This window comes from Epinephelus lanceolatus, chromosome 12, assembly GCF_041903045.1.
Source record: "Epinephelus lanceolatus isolate andai-2023 chromosome 12, ASM4190304v1, whole genome shotgun sequence".
NCBI lineage: Eukaryota > Metazoa > Chordata > Actinopteri > Perciformes > Serranidae > Epinephelus > Epinephelus lanceolatus.
Genome location: NC_135745.1, coordinates 8207992 through 8222176, shown reverse-complemented (window position 1 = coordinate 8222176; position 14185 = coordinate 8207992). Strand labels below are relative to the sequence as shown.

The 14185-nt window shown below is 44.6% G+C and overlaps 1 protein-coding gene across 1 annotated transcript in view; it reads left to right on the top strand.

Moving 5' to 3' along the window:
* The window catches only part of brinp2 (bone morphogenetic protein/retinoic acid inducible neural-specific 2), a 342576-nt gene extending 334741 nt beyond the window's left edge, over positions 1-7835 (top strand). The window contains exons 8-9 of the mRNA XM_033650943.2: positions 2851-3157; positions 5343-7835. Coding sequence (XP_033506834.1) covers positions 2851-3157; positions 5343-6164 — 1129 coding nt within the window. The 3' untranslated portion in view covers positions 6165-7835. The remainder of the gene's footprint in view (positions 1-2850; positions 3158-5342) is intronic.
* Positions 7836-14185: the final 6350 nt, after the last annotated feature.

Below are 14185 nucleotides of genomic sequence, written 5' to 3'. Positions count from 1 at the left end.
GTCGTCATTTCAAACTCAACATATTATGTATCTGTTTAAAATAATTACGATTGAGAGAATCCCTTCATTTTCTAAACAGGCTTTTATTGTGAAACATTTGCAGGAACTTGTTTTGGAAGATTCAGTGACTTGCATTGGTTGCATACAGTGCTTCAAATGTGCCATGTAGTGGTGCTTTTTACATTATTTCAATAACATTTCAGCGGTGACATGAACAGACACAGAGACTGAAATAACATTAATAATAATAAAAATAGGTCAACTATAACCAGATGACATCATGCGTGTTGTGAAAGATGACCAGAGGTGAATGGTGGTTGACCAACGTGTAGTCTGTCATGTCTGTCGGCCAATTCACAGTACAGTTTTATGACTCCACAATCACCTAATCTGACATAGTGACTGTCGAAATGGACGGAAATGTTGTGCAGTGTGAACTTGGCATAAAGGAGGAATAAAGGAGGAATTAAACTATGGAAGATTTAAAAGGAACAAAAGTTAGAAACAAAAAAATGAAACAGAAATTAAATTAAATATAGCACATATAGTTATTGTATGCGGGGATGCTATGTTTATGCCAAAATAAAAAACAGTCAACTGTCCAATCACAGCTCTGAGGCGGAACCATGGGCTTTCAACACTAAACGAGCATTGTGCCAAGAACATCCTGTTGAGTGTCTGTACAGCTTCTGCTTCTAGCAGACCAGTCCGTTCTTTAAAAGTGAGGGCAGTAAATCACAAATGTAACTACATGTACAGCCAATAGCAGTGTCCCTCTGACTGGCTACCCTACAGGAAACAGTTTCAAAGGCTGTCTGTCATGGCTCAGGGTTCCAACCCCAAGCTGTGATTCATAAACTTTGAAATATATTTGTGCACACAATGAGGACTGTGGATTTTGTCCCTTCACTTACATTGCATCACTTGCTTGCTTTCACAACCATCATTAAAAGCAACAACTGTTTCATGTGGGTACCTTACTGTTGTTTTGATACTGACTTCAAAAATGGTGAACCTGTCTTTTAAACAACAGATCTGCATTTTATTTTATGTAACTGTCTGTGTACGGATTAAACAAGCAAGACACAGTGTGTTAATTAGTGGACTTTAGAGGTGATGGTAAGCATATATTTTAAGAGAGGACAGACTCAGCATAGCTGTTTACCCCTGCTTCTAGCCTTTATAATAAGCTGAGCTGCTTGCTCCCAGCTCCAGATATGACATTTGTATTGATCTTTTCATCTGACTTTGAGAAAGAAAGGAAACTATTACTTTAAGTTACGCTGCACAGGTTGTTGTCAACTTACAACAATACTTAATCTTTCAAACTCTGGCAGATGATGATGTCGCCATCTGTCTTCACTGTCAGAGCTTTCAACCCCTCGGGCTCCAGGCTGCCCTGACGTTCCCATTCTTAACCTGGACTACAAAGTTCTGATTGGTCGTTCCATCCGTGAAAGCAAGTGTCAATGAAACAACACCAAACTTGTTTGTATGGCTGAAAGAATCTGCGATGAAGGAAGCAATTTAGAGGAAATATTAGCGGTTTTCCCCCTCAAAAATAATTACTTTTTTCTCCAAAAAAATTCAAACTTTATTCTTGAAATATCATGTCACTTTTCCTTGTAATACTACAAATATGTGACAATCTGCCATTGTAGTTATGAGATCAACCTGTTATTTAGTATTGAAATTTTCCCATGTGACCAGTACTGTCTTGGTAATAGTTTGGGGTGATTGGGAAAATTAGCTGTTTAAGTAACATAAGAACAACAAGCTGGCTACCAATAGTTGAACTCTGATGCAGTGATGTACAGGTGTACTCAAGGGCACATCTATCATTTTTCCAACTGACTTTAGATGAAACCAGGCCCACCTGTGCATGCCAAAAGGATGCTGCCAAATGTCAAGTTCTGATGATTGGCTGCCATCCTACTGCAGCAAGAAGTGCTTGCTGCGGAACACAATACCCTGTGCAAGGGTACAGCTCGAGTTCAATAGTGGCTTTGAACACCATTCTTTCCAAGAAACACTGAAGAACTCTGGCCCCTTCCCATCATTCTCCTTAGAGACAGGACTTTCAATGAGGGTTTCGATGCACCTCCACGTCCTTTATGTAACTATGTGTCTTGTTTATACATTATGTCTCCCCTGTGTTTATCTGTTTTTACTAACAGTACCAAGCTGAATTGGAGTGGCTGCAGCTGTTAAAGGGAATTTTTTCAACCAGTTCTGTCATTGCAGTGTGTGCAGATGAATAGTGTTTGGCTTCCCTTTCATTGGAAGCACCTGGAGCTCCCTGCTCATTTACCTGTGGACGTGCTCTGTGATGACACAGAGCTGGTTGAAAATGTGTATATTGCTTTTTTCTGTAGCTGTCATTTTTTGCAGAGACTGACCTGCAGTCACAGGACTTCCCCCACCAGATCAGCAAACTTTCTGGGTGAGGCAGGGGTACAGCGAGTACATCTGTGGTTAGGCTGGCTAGCTAGCAGCAGTCTCTTTCAAAGGCCCTGACTAGCAGTAGGCTGGCAGACAAACATCAGGCATTGACGCCTGGAAGTCCGCTTTCATCATGGCGAAGTGAGACTGGTTTCATCTAAACTAGGTTGGAAAAACAATAGACGCCTACAGGACGCTGTAACAACCCAGTCACACTCATCGGCGATGCTGGGTGTGGTCAGAAGCGAAACAGACTTAAATCTCTCGACCAAACAGGGATGTAAGACACCGATTTTCAGCTTGGAGATAAATTGCTCTTTACACAGTAAGCTACTCTGTTTTCTGTGTTGGAATATGTAGTACTGTATACACAACTACACTGATGTGTTTTTTCTTTCCCCTCTGCAGGCCCGTTGGGTTTTGGTTGCGCAGAGCTCAGTCTCTGCTCTACTGCAATGAGCATGGAGTGCTGGGCTCCTTCTCTGAGGAGGTGAGGAGCTGCAGCTGCCCTGGTGAGCAGGCCACCTGCCAGGGAGTCATTCCGTGCATTGTGGGCACCTCCTCCACCTCATGCTCCTCCTGCGCTACTGATAATGCGACCCGCTGCGGAGCCTGTCACCACGGCAACGTCCTCCATCTGGGTTCCTGCAGGCCGAGCATCGCTGCATCCCTGGACCACTATCTGAACTTTGACTTGGACATGCCTGATGCTGAGGTTCTCAAACTTTCTCATATTTGTTTACCACTGGTTCTCAAATTTTGTGGAGCAAATAACTGAGTATTTCTGACTACACGAAAGAGCATGACAAAATGAAAGGACACATCTATAGTGGTTTCAACCCCAGTAATTATCAACAGTGCGTAAATGTTAGTATTGTAGTTCTACGTGGATGCTACAGTGCTGCAAAATGCTGCATCTCTTACAGAAACAATAATGAATTATGGCAGTATAAGTTGCCCATATAAGTTGACCGTATTTAATAATCTGTTTTATTAATTCTCCCTGTCCCAGACTTAGAACATACTTGACATGCAAGGGTACGCACACAAGTTAATAATAAAAGCAGTGTCAGTGAGAAAAGTGAGTTCAGTCAAGCAAAACCCTGCAGTGTTAGGGAGTTTCAAAGACAGATCTGGCTCAGAATTCATTTTACTGTGTTTGCAGTGTCAGAAGAGAAGCTTCCTCCAGAGACAGGGGGTAGCAAAGAAATATTTAAGGGATTTAATAAATTCCATTACTGAATCTTCTTTTCAGTGTGATAATTAATGCATTGTATAATCAATTATCCTTTGATATAACGCAGGGCCGAAAAAAATGTAAATACAGGTTTCATGCTGTTAACAAAACAAACTTGATAAAATATTTAAGTAAGTATTTTTCTATAACATTAATAAGACGTCAGTTTACGTTTCATGAGAAGTACTACCTAGCCAGTAAGAAAAAAGTTGCGAAACATCCTTTAGCTGTGGAGGAGCTTTCTAATAAATACAGTCGGTAGACAGTCAAAGTAAGGGAGCATGGTGAGGACAGAGTCCGTGGGGAGGACACAGTCCTTCACCCCCAGCCTATAAATGTTGGGAAAGTGCAGTGTAATAGACAAGCATGTTTTAGTGATTTCCATGCCTGTTTCAAGACAGTATAGCAGAACTAACATTACTCAAAACCATTAGCCTGTTTTGATGATGTGCTATAATGGTATCAAGCAGGAACTACAGGTCCTTGGAGGCTCACAGCTCTAACACTGCTTGGGTAAAGCATTCTTTTTTTAAACCAGTGTGGTGGCAAAACAGCTATTTAATGAACAGTTTAAAGAAAAAGTCTTCACACGCCGGCTGTCTTTCTTGAGTTTTAATAAGCAGTCATGAATGGAGTCACACAGTTAGTGAGTGAGTGCCTAGATGTTCTTCAGCCATGCTATCTTTATAGTTCCCATAACACATGCACATCGATAGTCTAAATATGTGGTGCCTTGACATTCCTAAGACCTCCTTCCTCCTTCCTCTTGAGACTAACAAGGACACTTGGTGTCTGAGCTTCCCTGGCTTGTAACCTTGGTGTCTCAGACAGCCCTGAAATCACCATCGCCAAACTCACCAGAATCCATTTATATAAACAGTAATTTTAGCTTGTATAGAGCCAGCATATTTTCACATCTAACTGAGTGATATATAAGGGTTAATAAGGATTTATTTCAGAGTTAAAACGTATTTTAAAATGATGAACTGGTTTGTTTTATGATGATAAAATTACTGTTTATTTAAGTGCGGTCTGGTGGGTTTGACAATAGCAATTGTGGGGCTGTTTCTGGTTAAACAAAAATAGCCTACTCATTACAAAAATGTTTATCTCTGTTGTCAGACACTTAGAATAATAATCTGAGCCTGTCAGTGGCAAAAAAAGGCCCTTTCAGTGGGAGTAAACTGACATTGTGAACAGCCTGGCCGCTGCTCTCGTGCAATGCAGGACCAGTTTCAAAAAATCTTTTCTCCATTAGTCAGAAAACAGACACAAAAACATAGGAAAAATAGAATTCAGGGTGAAAAATACCATTTAACTTGGGATTTTTTAGTTTATTTGACATGTAGAAATCCAAACAGCAATTCTGTAGCATGGTAGCTTTGTTTTCCCCCTCGGTGTAAAAGGATGTGACTTTTTGAGAGTGTTCTCATGAATACCCACTGCATCTATGTCTAAGAAAGTAATCTTGATGATGTAACCAGTATCATGTTGTTAGCTTGGGTTTGGGGTCTCAGGATTTATAACAGAAAGCCTGCGTTACAAACCTGAAGGCATATACATAGATATATAGTTTGAGAACCAGTGTGTAAATGATCTACCATATTGTTATCTACCAGTAACAGTGAATGTAATCTCACAGTGTTTTTTATTTCCTCTTCAGGTCAGGTATCTGCTTCAGCGACTGGACAGCAGAATCGAGGTCCACGCTATTTACATCAGCAACGATGTCCGCCTGGGGAGTTGGTTCAATCCTGCCTGGAGGAAGAGAATGTTGCTGACACTCAAGAGTAACAAAAATAAGTCCAATCTCATCCACATGCTCATGGGCATTTCTTTCCAGATATGCTTGACTAAGAATTCAACACTGGAGCCTGTGCCTGCGATTTATGTGAATCCTTTTGGGGGAAGCCACTCAGAGAGCTGGTTCATGCCGGTGAACCAGCCTGATTTCCCTGACTGGGAGAGAACTCGACTGGACGCCGTCGTCACGGCACAGTGTTACAACTGGACACTGTCTCTGGGAAACACATGGAAGTCCTTCTTTGAAACAGTGCACATCTACCTGCGAAGCCGCATACTCACAGATGATCCAACGGTGAATGAAACTCTCTTCTATGAACCGCTGGACCTGGATGACCAGACATCCAACATGGGGTACATGAAGATCAACACACTGAAGGTGTTCGGATACAGCATGCACTTTGACCCTGAGGGCATCAAGGATCTGATCCTCCAACTGGACTACCCGTACACGCAGGGTACGCAGGACGCCGCCTTTCTGATGTTGCTGGAGATGAGAGACCGGATTAACCGGCTGTCTCCGCCAGCACCGCAGCCCCTGGACCTGTTTTCTTGTCTGCTGCGCCACCGACTCAAGCTGTCAGCCGGAGAGGTGGCACGCATCAAGGACTCTCTGCAGATCTTCAACTCCAAGCTTCCAAATGCTTCTCCAGAACCTGAGCTGGCCCAGCTGTGCAGCTAGCTAGCTCAGCACGCAAGTCAGGTTCAGGAGTGATGTTACGCATAAGAGAGTGGAGTTGCTGCTAGACTGAGCAGAGGAGGTCCTACTGAGCTAGCGTCTTGGATCCAAATCCTCTGAACAACCAATTGTAAAGCCTGACTGCTGGGCTTTTCTCATGGTCACTCTTGGCTGGTTACCTGGTGTCACATTTTTACAGAAATTGTTACCAGAGCCCTTTGATGAACACTTGAGTCATGTTGGACTTTTGGGAGAACAGCTGATACTTGGACTGTCTTTCAGAGGCTCTACTGTACGAGCCTGGAGGCTTACTTTTGCTATTACTGCCCCACTTTTGGCAAACTGTAGGACTGGACAAAGTTAAGAGACTCTCTTACTGCGACAGGTTTTGTGATGTGGAACCTCAGAGAGCCGATGTCATTAAGCATACCTAAGACATCTGCCTTGCAAAGATAAAGGCGGTTTTGATATGTAAAGAGGAACTCTTAAGGGGTCTTCAAAAATGAGTTAATGGAAGAGAAGATTTCCCCTTTTCTAACCCTATTTTCTTTGGCTACAGAACAATCTCGTGGGAAGGGAAAATGGGATAATATTATATACAGTATGTGGTGAATGAGTTGTTATGTTATGCTTAACAGTTTCAAATTTGATAATCCTGAACCCTGTTACTGTCTTTGAATATTTCTTTTTAATCCCTGCCTTCCATTTTATCTGGCATTTGAAAACTTGTAAGTATCTATGCTTAACATCCGAGTGAGAAGCCTGTTAGTGATGTTCTGTCCTTGGTGGTGTGTCTATACCAAAAGACGGTGAGCACATTGGCAAACTGAATGGCAAAATATCTTCAGTGTTCAGTTATTTTTTTTGAGCTGAAGAATCATACGGAATTCTTCTGATGTGGTAACAAAAAGGTCTGAGGATACAGCGCTGTAAATAACGCTCCATCTAACCCCAGATGTGGACAAAGTGCACATTGCTTTTTAGATAACCGAGTGCAAAGACCAAAAAAATGTTTATAACAAAACAAACTCATGCCTTATATGGAGAGTCAATGTTAAGATAAGAAGCACATTTAGTTTCTGTGTTTGATTTCCCAGAGGAGGCTGTATTGCTTTTTATATTTCAATATTTCTACCAAGACAGAACAAACAGACACATTCTCCAGAATACGTGGTAATGTAGCTTTTCCATGTAAATGCCAATCACACTTTCTGCAGTTACTTGTTTTGATTTGGTGTTGTGAAACTTTGAGTCACTATTCACAGTGCACACCAGTACTTGCATACTGTAATTGTTCTGCAAAATCCTTCTATCTCCAATTAGACGAACTCTGAGTAACTGACTGAACATGATTGATTTTATGGTTTTAAAAAGGTTTTCGATGGTTTAATTTAGTCTCAGGTCAATGAAAAGAGATTTTTTTTTTTGTTGATGTTTTTTTTTTGTTTTGTTTTAACATGTGGGTCCAATGTCAGCTGCCAGCGACTGGAGTTACAAGGTTTCTGCAGGGTAGTGATGGTCCTCTTGAGAGCTGCAAACTTACCAGGATGATACTTGATATGATTCTAGATTTACTTCACTAATTTCTCACTGAAAGTCAGAAAACCTTGTATGTCATTTTCAGCAGTTCTTCTGTGCTCAGCTTGCTTAAGTAAAAACAAAGTGGTTTATCTATCTGGGATCCTTTTCCTTGTTTGCTTTCAACTCTCACTGTTATAACATGTGTACTATAAAATAACACATTGATATATATTACACAACAGGTTGTCTTTGGTGTGTTGACGACTCCTATCCAGATTTTTTCCATTGTCCTCACCATGTGAGAACCCAGTGCAGACACAGAGACAGATTTGCTTAGAAAAAAAGTGCAGTGCAAATGTGCGCAGGTGGTGGAAGAAGATGGTGTTGATACAACTGATGTTTCTCTAGAATATTGAGGGAAATGCAGCCAAATGCTCATCAAAAGGAAGAGTGCAGTTTCTAGCATGTAGTGACTTCACGGTTTATTAAACATTAAATTCAAATGCAAGTTTAATGAACCCAAAATCCCTTGCTGTTACAAAGTACTCAGATGCTGTGTTAAGTGACAATTATTACTTCATTAGTTTATATTTATAGGCCCATATTTTTAAAACATTTTTAAATGTTAACCAATAGACTGCAGTGCAGCTCTCAGGACTGTAGAAACAATTTTGTGTGTTTATATACAAAGATCAGCCAAAACATTAAAAACACCGGTAGGTGGAGTGAACATTGATCATCCAACTCATTCTCATTCTGAAGTCGTCAAATACCCCCACTTTGTCAGTGATTTCAGCGTCAGATACCTACACCAAAAGCCACCGTTCACAGTGTTATGATACAACTCCAAACTTTCTTGAAGACAATGACTCTCCAACTTTATCTCCATCTTTAATATGGGAAACTGGGAAGGCAGTAATCAGAGGAAAAATTATATCATACTCCTCCTACAAGAAGAAAAAGGAATTGCAAGCAGAAAAAAACATTGAGGAAAAAATTTAACAACTAACACAGGAATATGCAAACAATCTAAGTGATCAAGTATGGACCCAATTACAGTGTACAAAATCGCAACTGGACAATATTCTATCAAAGAAAACTGAATTTATCATACAGCAACTAAGATATAATAATTTTGAACACAGTAACAAATCAGGAAAATTAGGCTAATCAGCTCCAACGCAATAAAGAAAAATCTCTGATACCAACAATCCAGGGGCCGTCCGGAAATTATACACAATCTCCTCAGGAGATCAATCAGATTTTCTATTCTTTCTACCATAACTTATATTCAACAGTAAACAATCCAAACCCAGAAGATATTCAGGCTTTTCTCGATAACCTAAATTTACCTCAGTTATCCACGGAACACAGAAATATGTTAGACGCCCCCCTGACTATTAATGACCTGCAGAGCGCATTAGACAAAATGCCAACAGGTAAGGCTCCAGGTCCAGACGGTTTTCCTGCCGAATTTATAAAACATTTCTGGACAATATTAGCACCACTTTTCATCAGGACAGTGACAGAGATCAAAAAGAACGGAGGTATAAGACCTCACATGAATACAGCAGCAATCAAATTATTACTAAAGCTAGACAAAGACCCCACACTTCCTTCTAGCTACCGTCCTCTATCACTAATCAACAGTGATATCAAAATTATCTCAAAGGCACTTGCTTCTAGACTGGAGAAAATAATCGCATCAATAATTCATAATGATCAAACGGGCTTCATTAATGGCAGACACTCAAGTAATAATGTCAGAAGAGTTCTTAATCTGATAAGTAAAGTACAACGCGTTAATACAAAAGCAATTATTCTGTCACTTGATGCAGAAAAAGCCTTCGACAAGGTCAACTGGTCCTTCCTATTTGCCACCCTGAGTGGATTTGGCTTTGGAGAGTCATTTATCCAGTGGGTATCAGCCTTATATAATTCCCCTAAGGCCACAGTCACCACCAACGGGATCACATCTAAAAGCTTCATTTTGCAGAGAGGAACCAGACAAGGGTGCCCACTCTCACCTCTACTGTTTGCAATATTCATCGAACCATTGGCTATGGCAGTCCGTCAAAACAGCAAGATCATAGGTATCCATTCCGCCAATTCAGAGCATAAAATTAATCTATATGCCGACGACATTTTACTTTATCTACAAGAACCGAAATCGTCTTTACGTAAAGTATTTAATCTCATAACAAATTTTTCTAAACTTTCGGACTACTCCATCAACTGGTCCAAATCAACAATACTGCCAATAACGGAGAACTCTTGGAATCCTGCAGACCAAAAATTTTCTCTCCCTGTGGGCAACATAAGATATCTTGGCATAAATATTTCACCCAAACTATCAGACCTGGTCCACCTGAACTTTAGCCCGCTGCTAGATAAGATCTGTGGTGACCTGAAGCGCTGGAATAATCTTCCCATCTCCCTCCTGGGACGAATAGCCACAGTTAAAATGAAAATTCTACCCCAAATTAACTATTTTTTTTCCATGATTCCATTCACACCCACATGTCATTAGATTCTGCAATTATAAAATTCTACTCAAAGAACAAAACAGCAAAAATTAGCTTAAGCACCCTTCAGAAAAACAAATTGGAAGGGGGATTGGACGCTCCTAACTTTAAACATTACTATTTAGCTAACCAGCTACAATACCTATTGAAATGGTTATATCCTAACGAAGACTACAACTCCTGGCTCGAACTAGAACAGGCGGACTGCAACAATATAAAACTCTCTGACCTCCCGTTTATCACCACTACACTCAGACGTCATAACTGTTTTAAGAACCCAATGATTGCTTCCACCTTATCAGCCTGGTGGAAAACACTAGAAATCACAAACTCTCCGATAGAACCTTGCTTGCTCTCTCCAATTTGGCACAACCCGGATTTTGAAATTGACAAAAGACCTCTCCATTTTAGCACATGGGAGATGAAGGGAGTAACTCATCTCCATCACCTTTTCCAAGACAATATACTTATGACATACACAAACTTATTTCAAACTTTTGAAATAAGAAATGGCAATTTTCTACAATATTTACAATTGATAAAAACAATCAAGAGGAGAATGCCAGCGCCTCAGGACACTTTGCAGCCACCAGAATTTGCCAAACATATTACAAAGCTTTCTCCGAGTAATAAGAAGAACCTTTCTAAGATTTATAAATTACTGTCAAAGACCAGTTCTATACATTTACCAATTTTAAAATGGGAAAAAGAGCTGGGTGTATCACCGGACCCTGACTTCTGGACTCAGATATGCAAAAATACATTTAAGATGACAAGACACACTAATATACAACTTATCCAATTTAAAGTACTCCACAGAACACACATCACCCAACAAAAGATGAATAGAATGGGCTTTAGTCAATCTGACACATGCACTCAGTGTACTCAGAACACTGCAAACACCTACTTTCATGCACTCTGGTTATGTTCACCCGTCCAGCACTTCTGGTCAACAGTCACTCAAAAACTCTCCTCCATTTTGGACTGCAGGATCCCATTATCTCCCAACCTGTGCTTAATTGGTGACCTGATGACAATTGACCTCCCAAACAGCCACTGCAACTCTCTTCTTGTAGCTCTCGCCATCGCCAAGAAAACAATCCTAGTCAATTGGAAAGATAAACAGACCCTCAACATCAACCATTGGCTGAATCTCCTTGTAGAACATATTTCGCTGGAAAAAATATCTGCTGGCCACAGAAACCAATTATCATACTTTACAGAAAAATGGTCACCATTTATTCACTCACTAAACGTGTCTGTATAGTGCCACTAAGCATATGCCACCTGTACATATAAATATTACAACTCAAGAAAGACTGTTGTGTAATATGTAACGTGTTTCTGTTAATGATGTAACCCCTAATCCCTCTATCTCTCTCACCACAATATACCACAGCGATTCATCAGAACTCAAGGTCTTAAGCATGTGTTAGGTGCACCTTCTTCCCCTTGAATCCGGGCCTGCTCCCTGGCTCTGTGGGGGATTGCGGGGCCGTGCGGTTTCCCTGGGGGCGGATGCGTCTGGACTGCTCGCCCTGTGTGCCTGGGGGGGGGGCGGGGTCTCCTCGTGCTGCCTGGGCCTGGGGCGGCGTGGCCGGTCCCCCCCCAGGCTGCGGGGTGGGTGGGATCCTCCTCCCCCCCCTTTGCTCCACTCCCGCCCTTCCCCCTCCCTCCCCCCTCTCCCCGTCCCTCCCTGCTCCTCTCTCCCGGCCTCGGGCGGGCCCGGGGTCCTCCCCCGGGTTGGGGGGCCTGGTGTGGGGGCTAGGTGCTGCCCGCGGGGGGTGTTCTGGTGCTGCGCAGTGTGGGCCTGCCCGTTGGTGTGCGGCCAGCGGTGGGGGGCAGGGCGGATGGGCTGGGGGTCCGGCTTTGGGTCTGTGGCGGTCTGGGGGGGTACTGGCGGGGTTGCGGGTTGGCCTGTGCTCCTGCGCGTCGGGGTTCGGGGGGGCTGGGTGGGGCCCATCGGCTGTGCACCCTGGTGGTGCGCCTCGTCCTTCTGCTGGGGGTCGATTTGCTGCGCGCGGTGTGGCCCAGGTCGGGACCATTGCGGGGGCCTGACGCTGCAGTTGCTTGGGGGGCGGGGTTGGGTGGGGGCCCGTTGGGTTTCCTTGGGGCCCGCCTGGCCCGCTGTCCATGGGCGCTGGGGGCCTCACAGCGCCGGGGTCTGGTTGGCGCCACCTTCTAGCCCCTCCCATCCATCCCTCCAGCCCTCGGGCCGGGCCTACACTGGCCTGGCCTCCTAAACCACATTTAGTTCACTCACCACACATTCCACAGTTTTAATGCACCACATACACTCACTCTTCGAGGTGCAGACCACTGATGGACTGGGGGGCTTCATGATGGGGCAGGCTATGGGACAGTGGTGTCCGGTAGCCCTCCATGCTGCCCCCCGGCCCATCCTTATCTGTTCTCCAATTTTAAAGCACCACATACACCTACATCTTGTGGGACAGATGGGAACAGGTTCCAGGTGCCTATGGCTGCACAGGCTGCAGGACAGCAGTGTGCTGTAGCCATCAGCCTTGCCCCCACCTGTCTCCTATGTCCCTCAATTTTAAGGCACCACATCACACTTATGGGCACTCACATTCACATTCACGGTGTAGGGTTAATGTTTCTCCGTCAGGGATCGGAGAATCATAGTAAGAGGGGGGGTGGTGGGTTTACACACACTGTAGATACGCATGGCGTGGCTCGTGGGGCCCGGCCCTCCTGGGCTGAGGGTTGGAGCCAGGGAGCCCATTTACATCATGGTGGTGTGGCTGGGTTCCCGGTGTCTGGGGGGTCCCGTGGTCCTGTGGTGGGTGGGCCGGGTGGCGCCCTGGGGGCTCTGTGGGTTCCTGCCGGGGTTCTACCTCCTGACCGGCTGTGGTTTTTGGGCCCTCTGCTAGGGGGTCCCAATGGGGGATTGACTGCTCGTGGCAGGCCGCTCTCTCCTGTGTGTTGGTGGGGGCCCGTCCTGGGGGGTTCAGGCGGGTGGCCCTTCGCAGTACCCTGGTTCCCGATGCGCTGGGGACATATGCCTTGCAGCATCACCGCCTCCTTGCCTCCCTCGTCCGCCCGGGCCTGGGTGGGCTCTCACTACCGTCCGGTCCGGCGTCTGCTGGTGGCCGGGGCTTGGTGCGGGCCCGTCTGGTGTGGTGCTGGTTCTCTCCCCGGGGGCGGTGCCGGGCCCCCGCGCCTGGCTCCTTGGGTCGGGGGCGGTCCCTGCGTGCGTCTGTGGGTGGGGGATGGGGGTGGGGGCGGGCAGGTGGTTGGGGGGGGGGTGGGGACGGTCCACGTCGGGCGGTGGGTGGGCGGGCCCTCCTGCCCCGCTTGTCTGGGGTGTGTCTCTGGCTCTCTGGGGGTGCCGGCCATTGCCGCTCCGGGTCCTTGGGCCTGCGTGGTGACCTGCGGCCTCTGCGGCTCCCTGGTCTTGGGGTCTGGGCGCTCCTGCGGTCTTGGGGTGCCATACCGCCCCCCTTCCCCCGCAGGCCTGGCCCTGGACCCTGGTGATGGTTTTCATAAACACATTGGGAGGGTTCAAATACACGCATGCATGTTCGATACTTCAGCTCCGTGACACATCGCAAAGAACCGATGGGATCACTCCAAAGGGGCCCACTTGCTTCTCAAACCTACCACACCGCGCTGGCAACTCTTCTCTACAATCGGGCTTTCCCCCTCCACCAAGACTCTCACATTTTTGGTGTTCAGTATAGACTTCTCTTTTGTTTTTGTTTTTCAGTACAGTATAGTAGACATGTATATGTTTATTTTTGATAATCTGCATGGAGCACAACCACCTCAAGGCCACAATACATCAGCTACACTGCCTGTTTCTCCCGTTTTTTTTTTTTTTTGTTTGTTTGTTTATTTGTTTGTTTGTTTTTCCTCCTTCTTCTCCACATGCACTGTCACTATATAACTCAGGACTTAAGCACCCTTTCCCCTTGACACACTTTGGTGTATCACGGCCCTCTCTGGCTCATA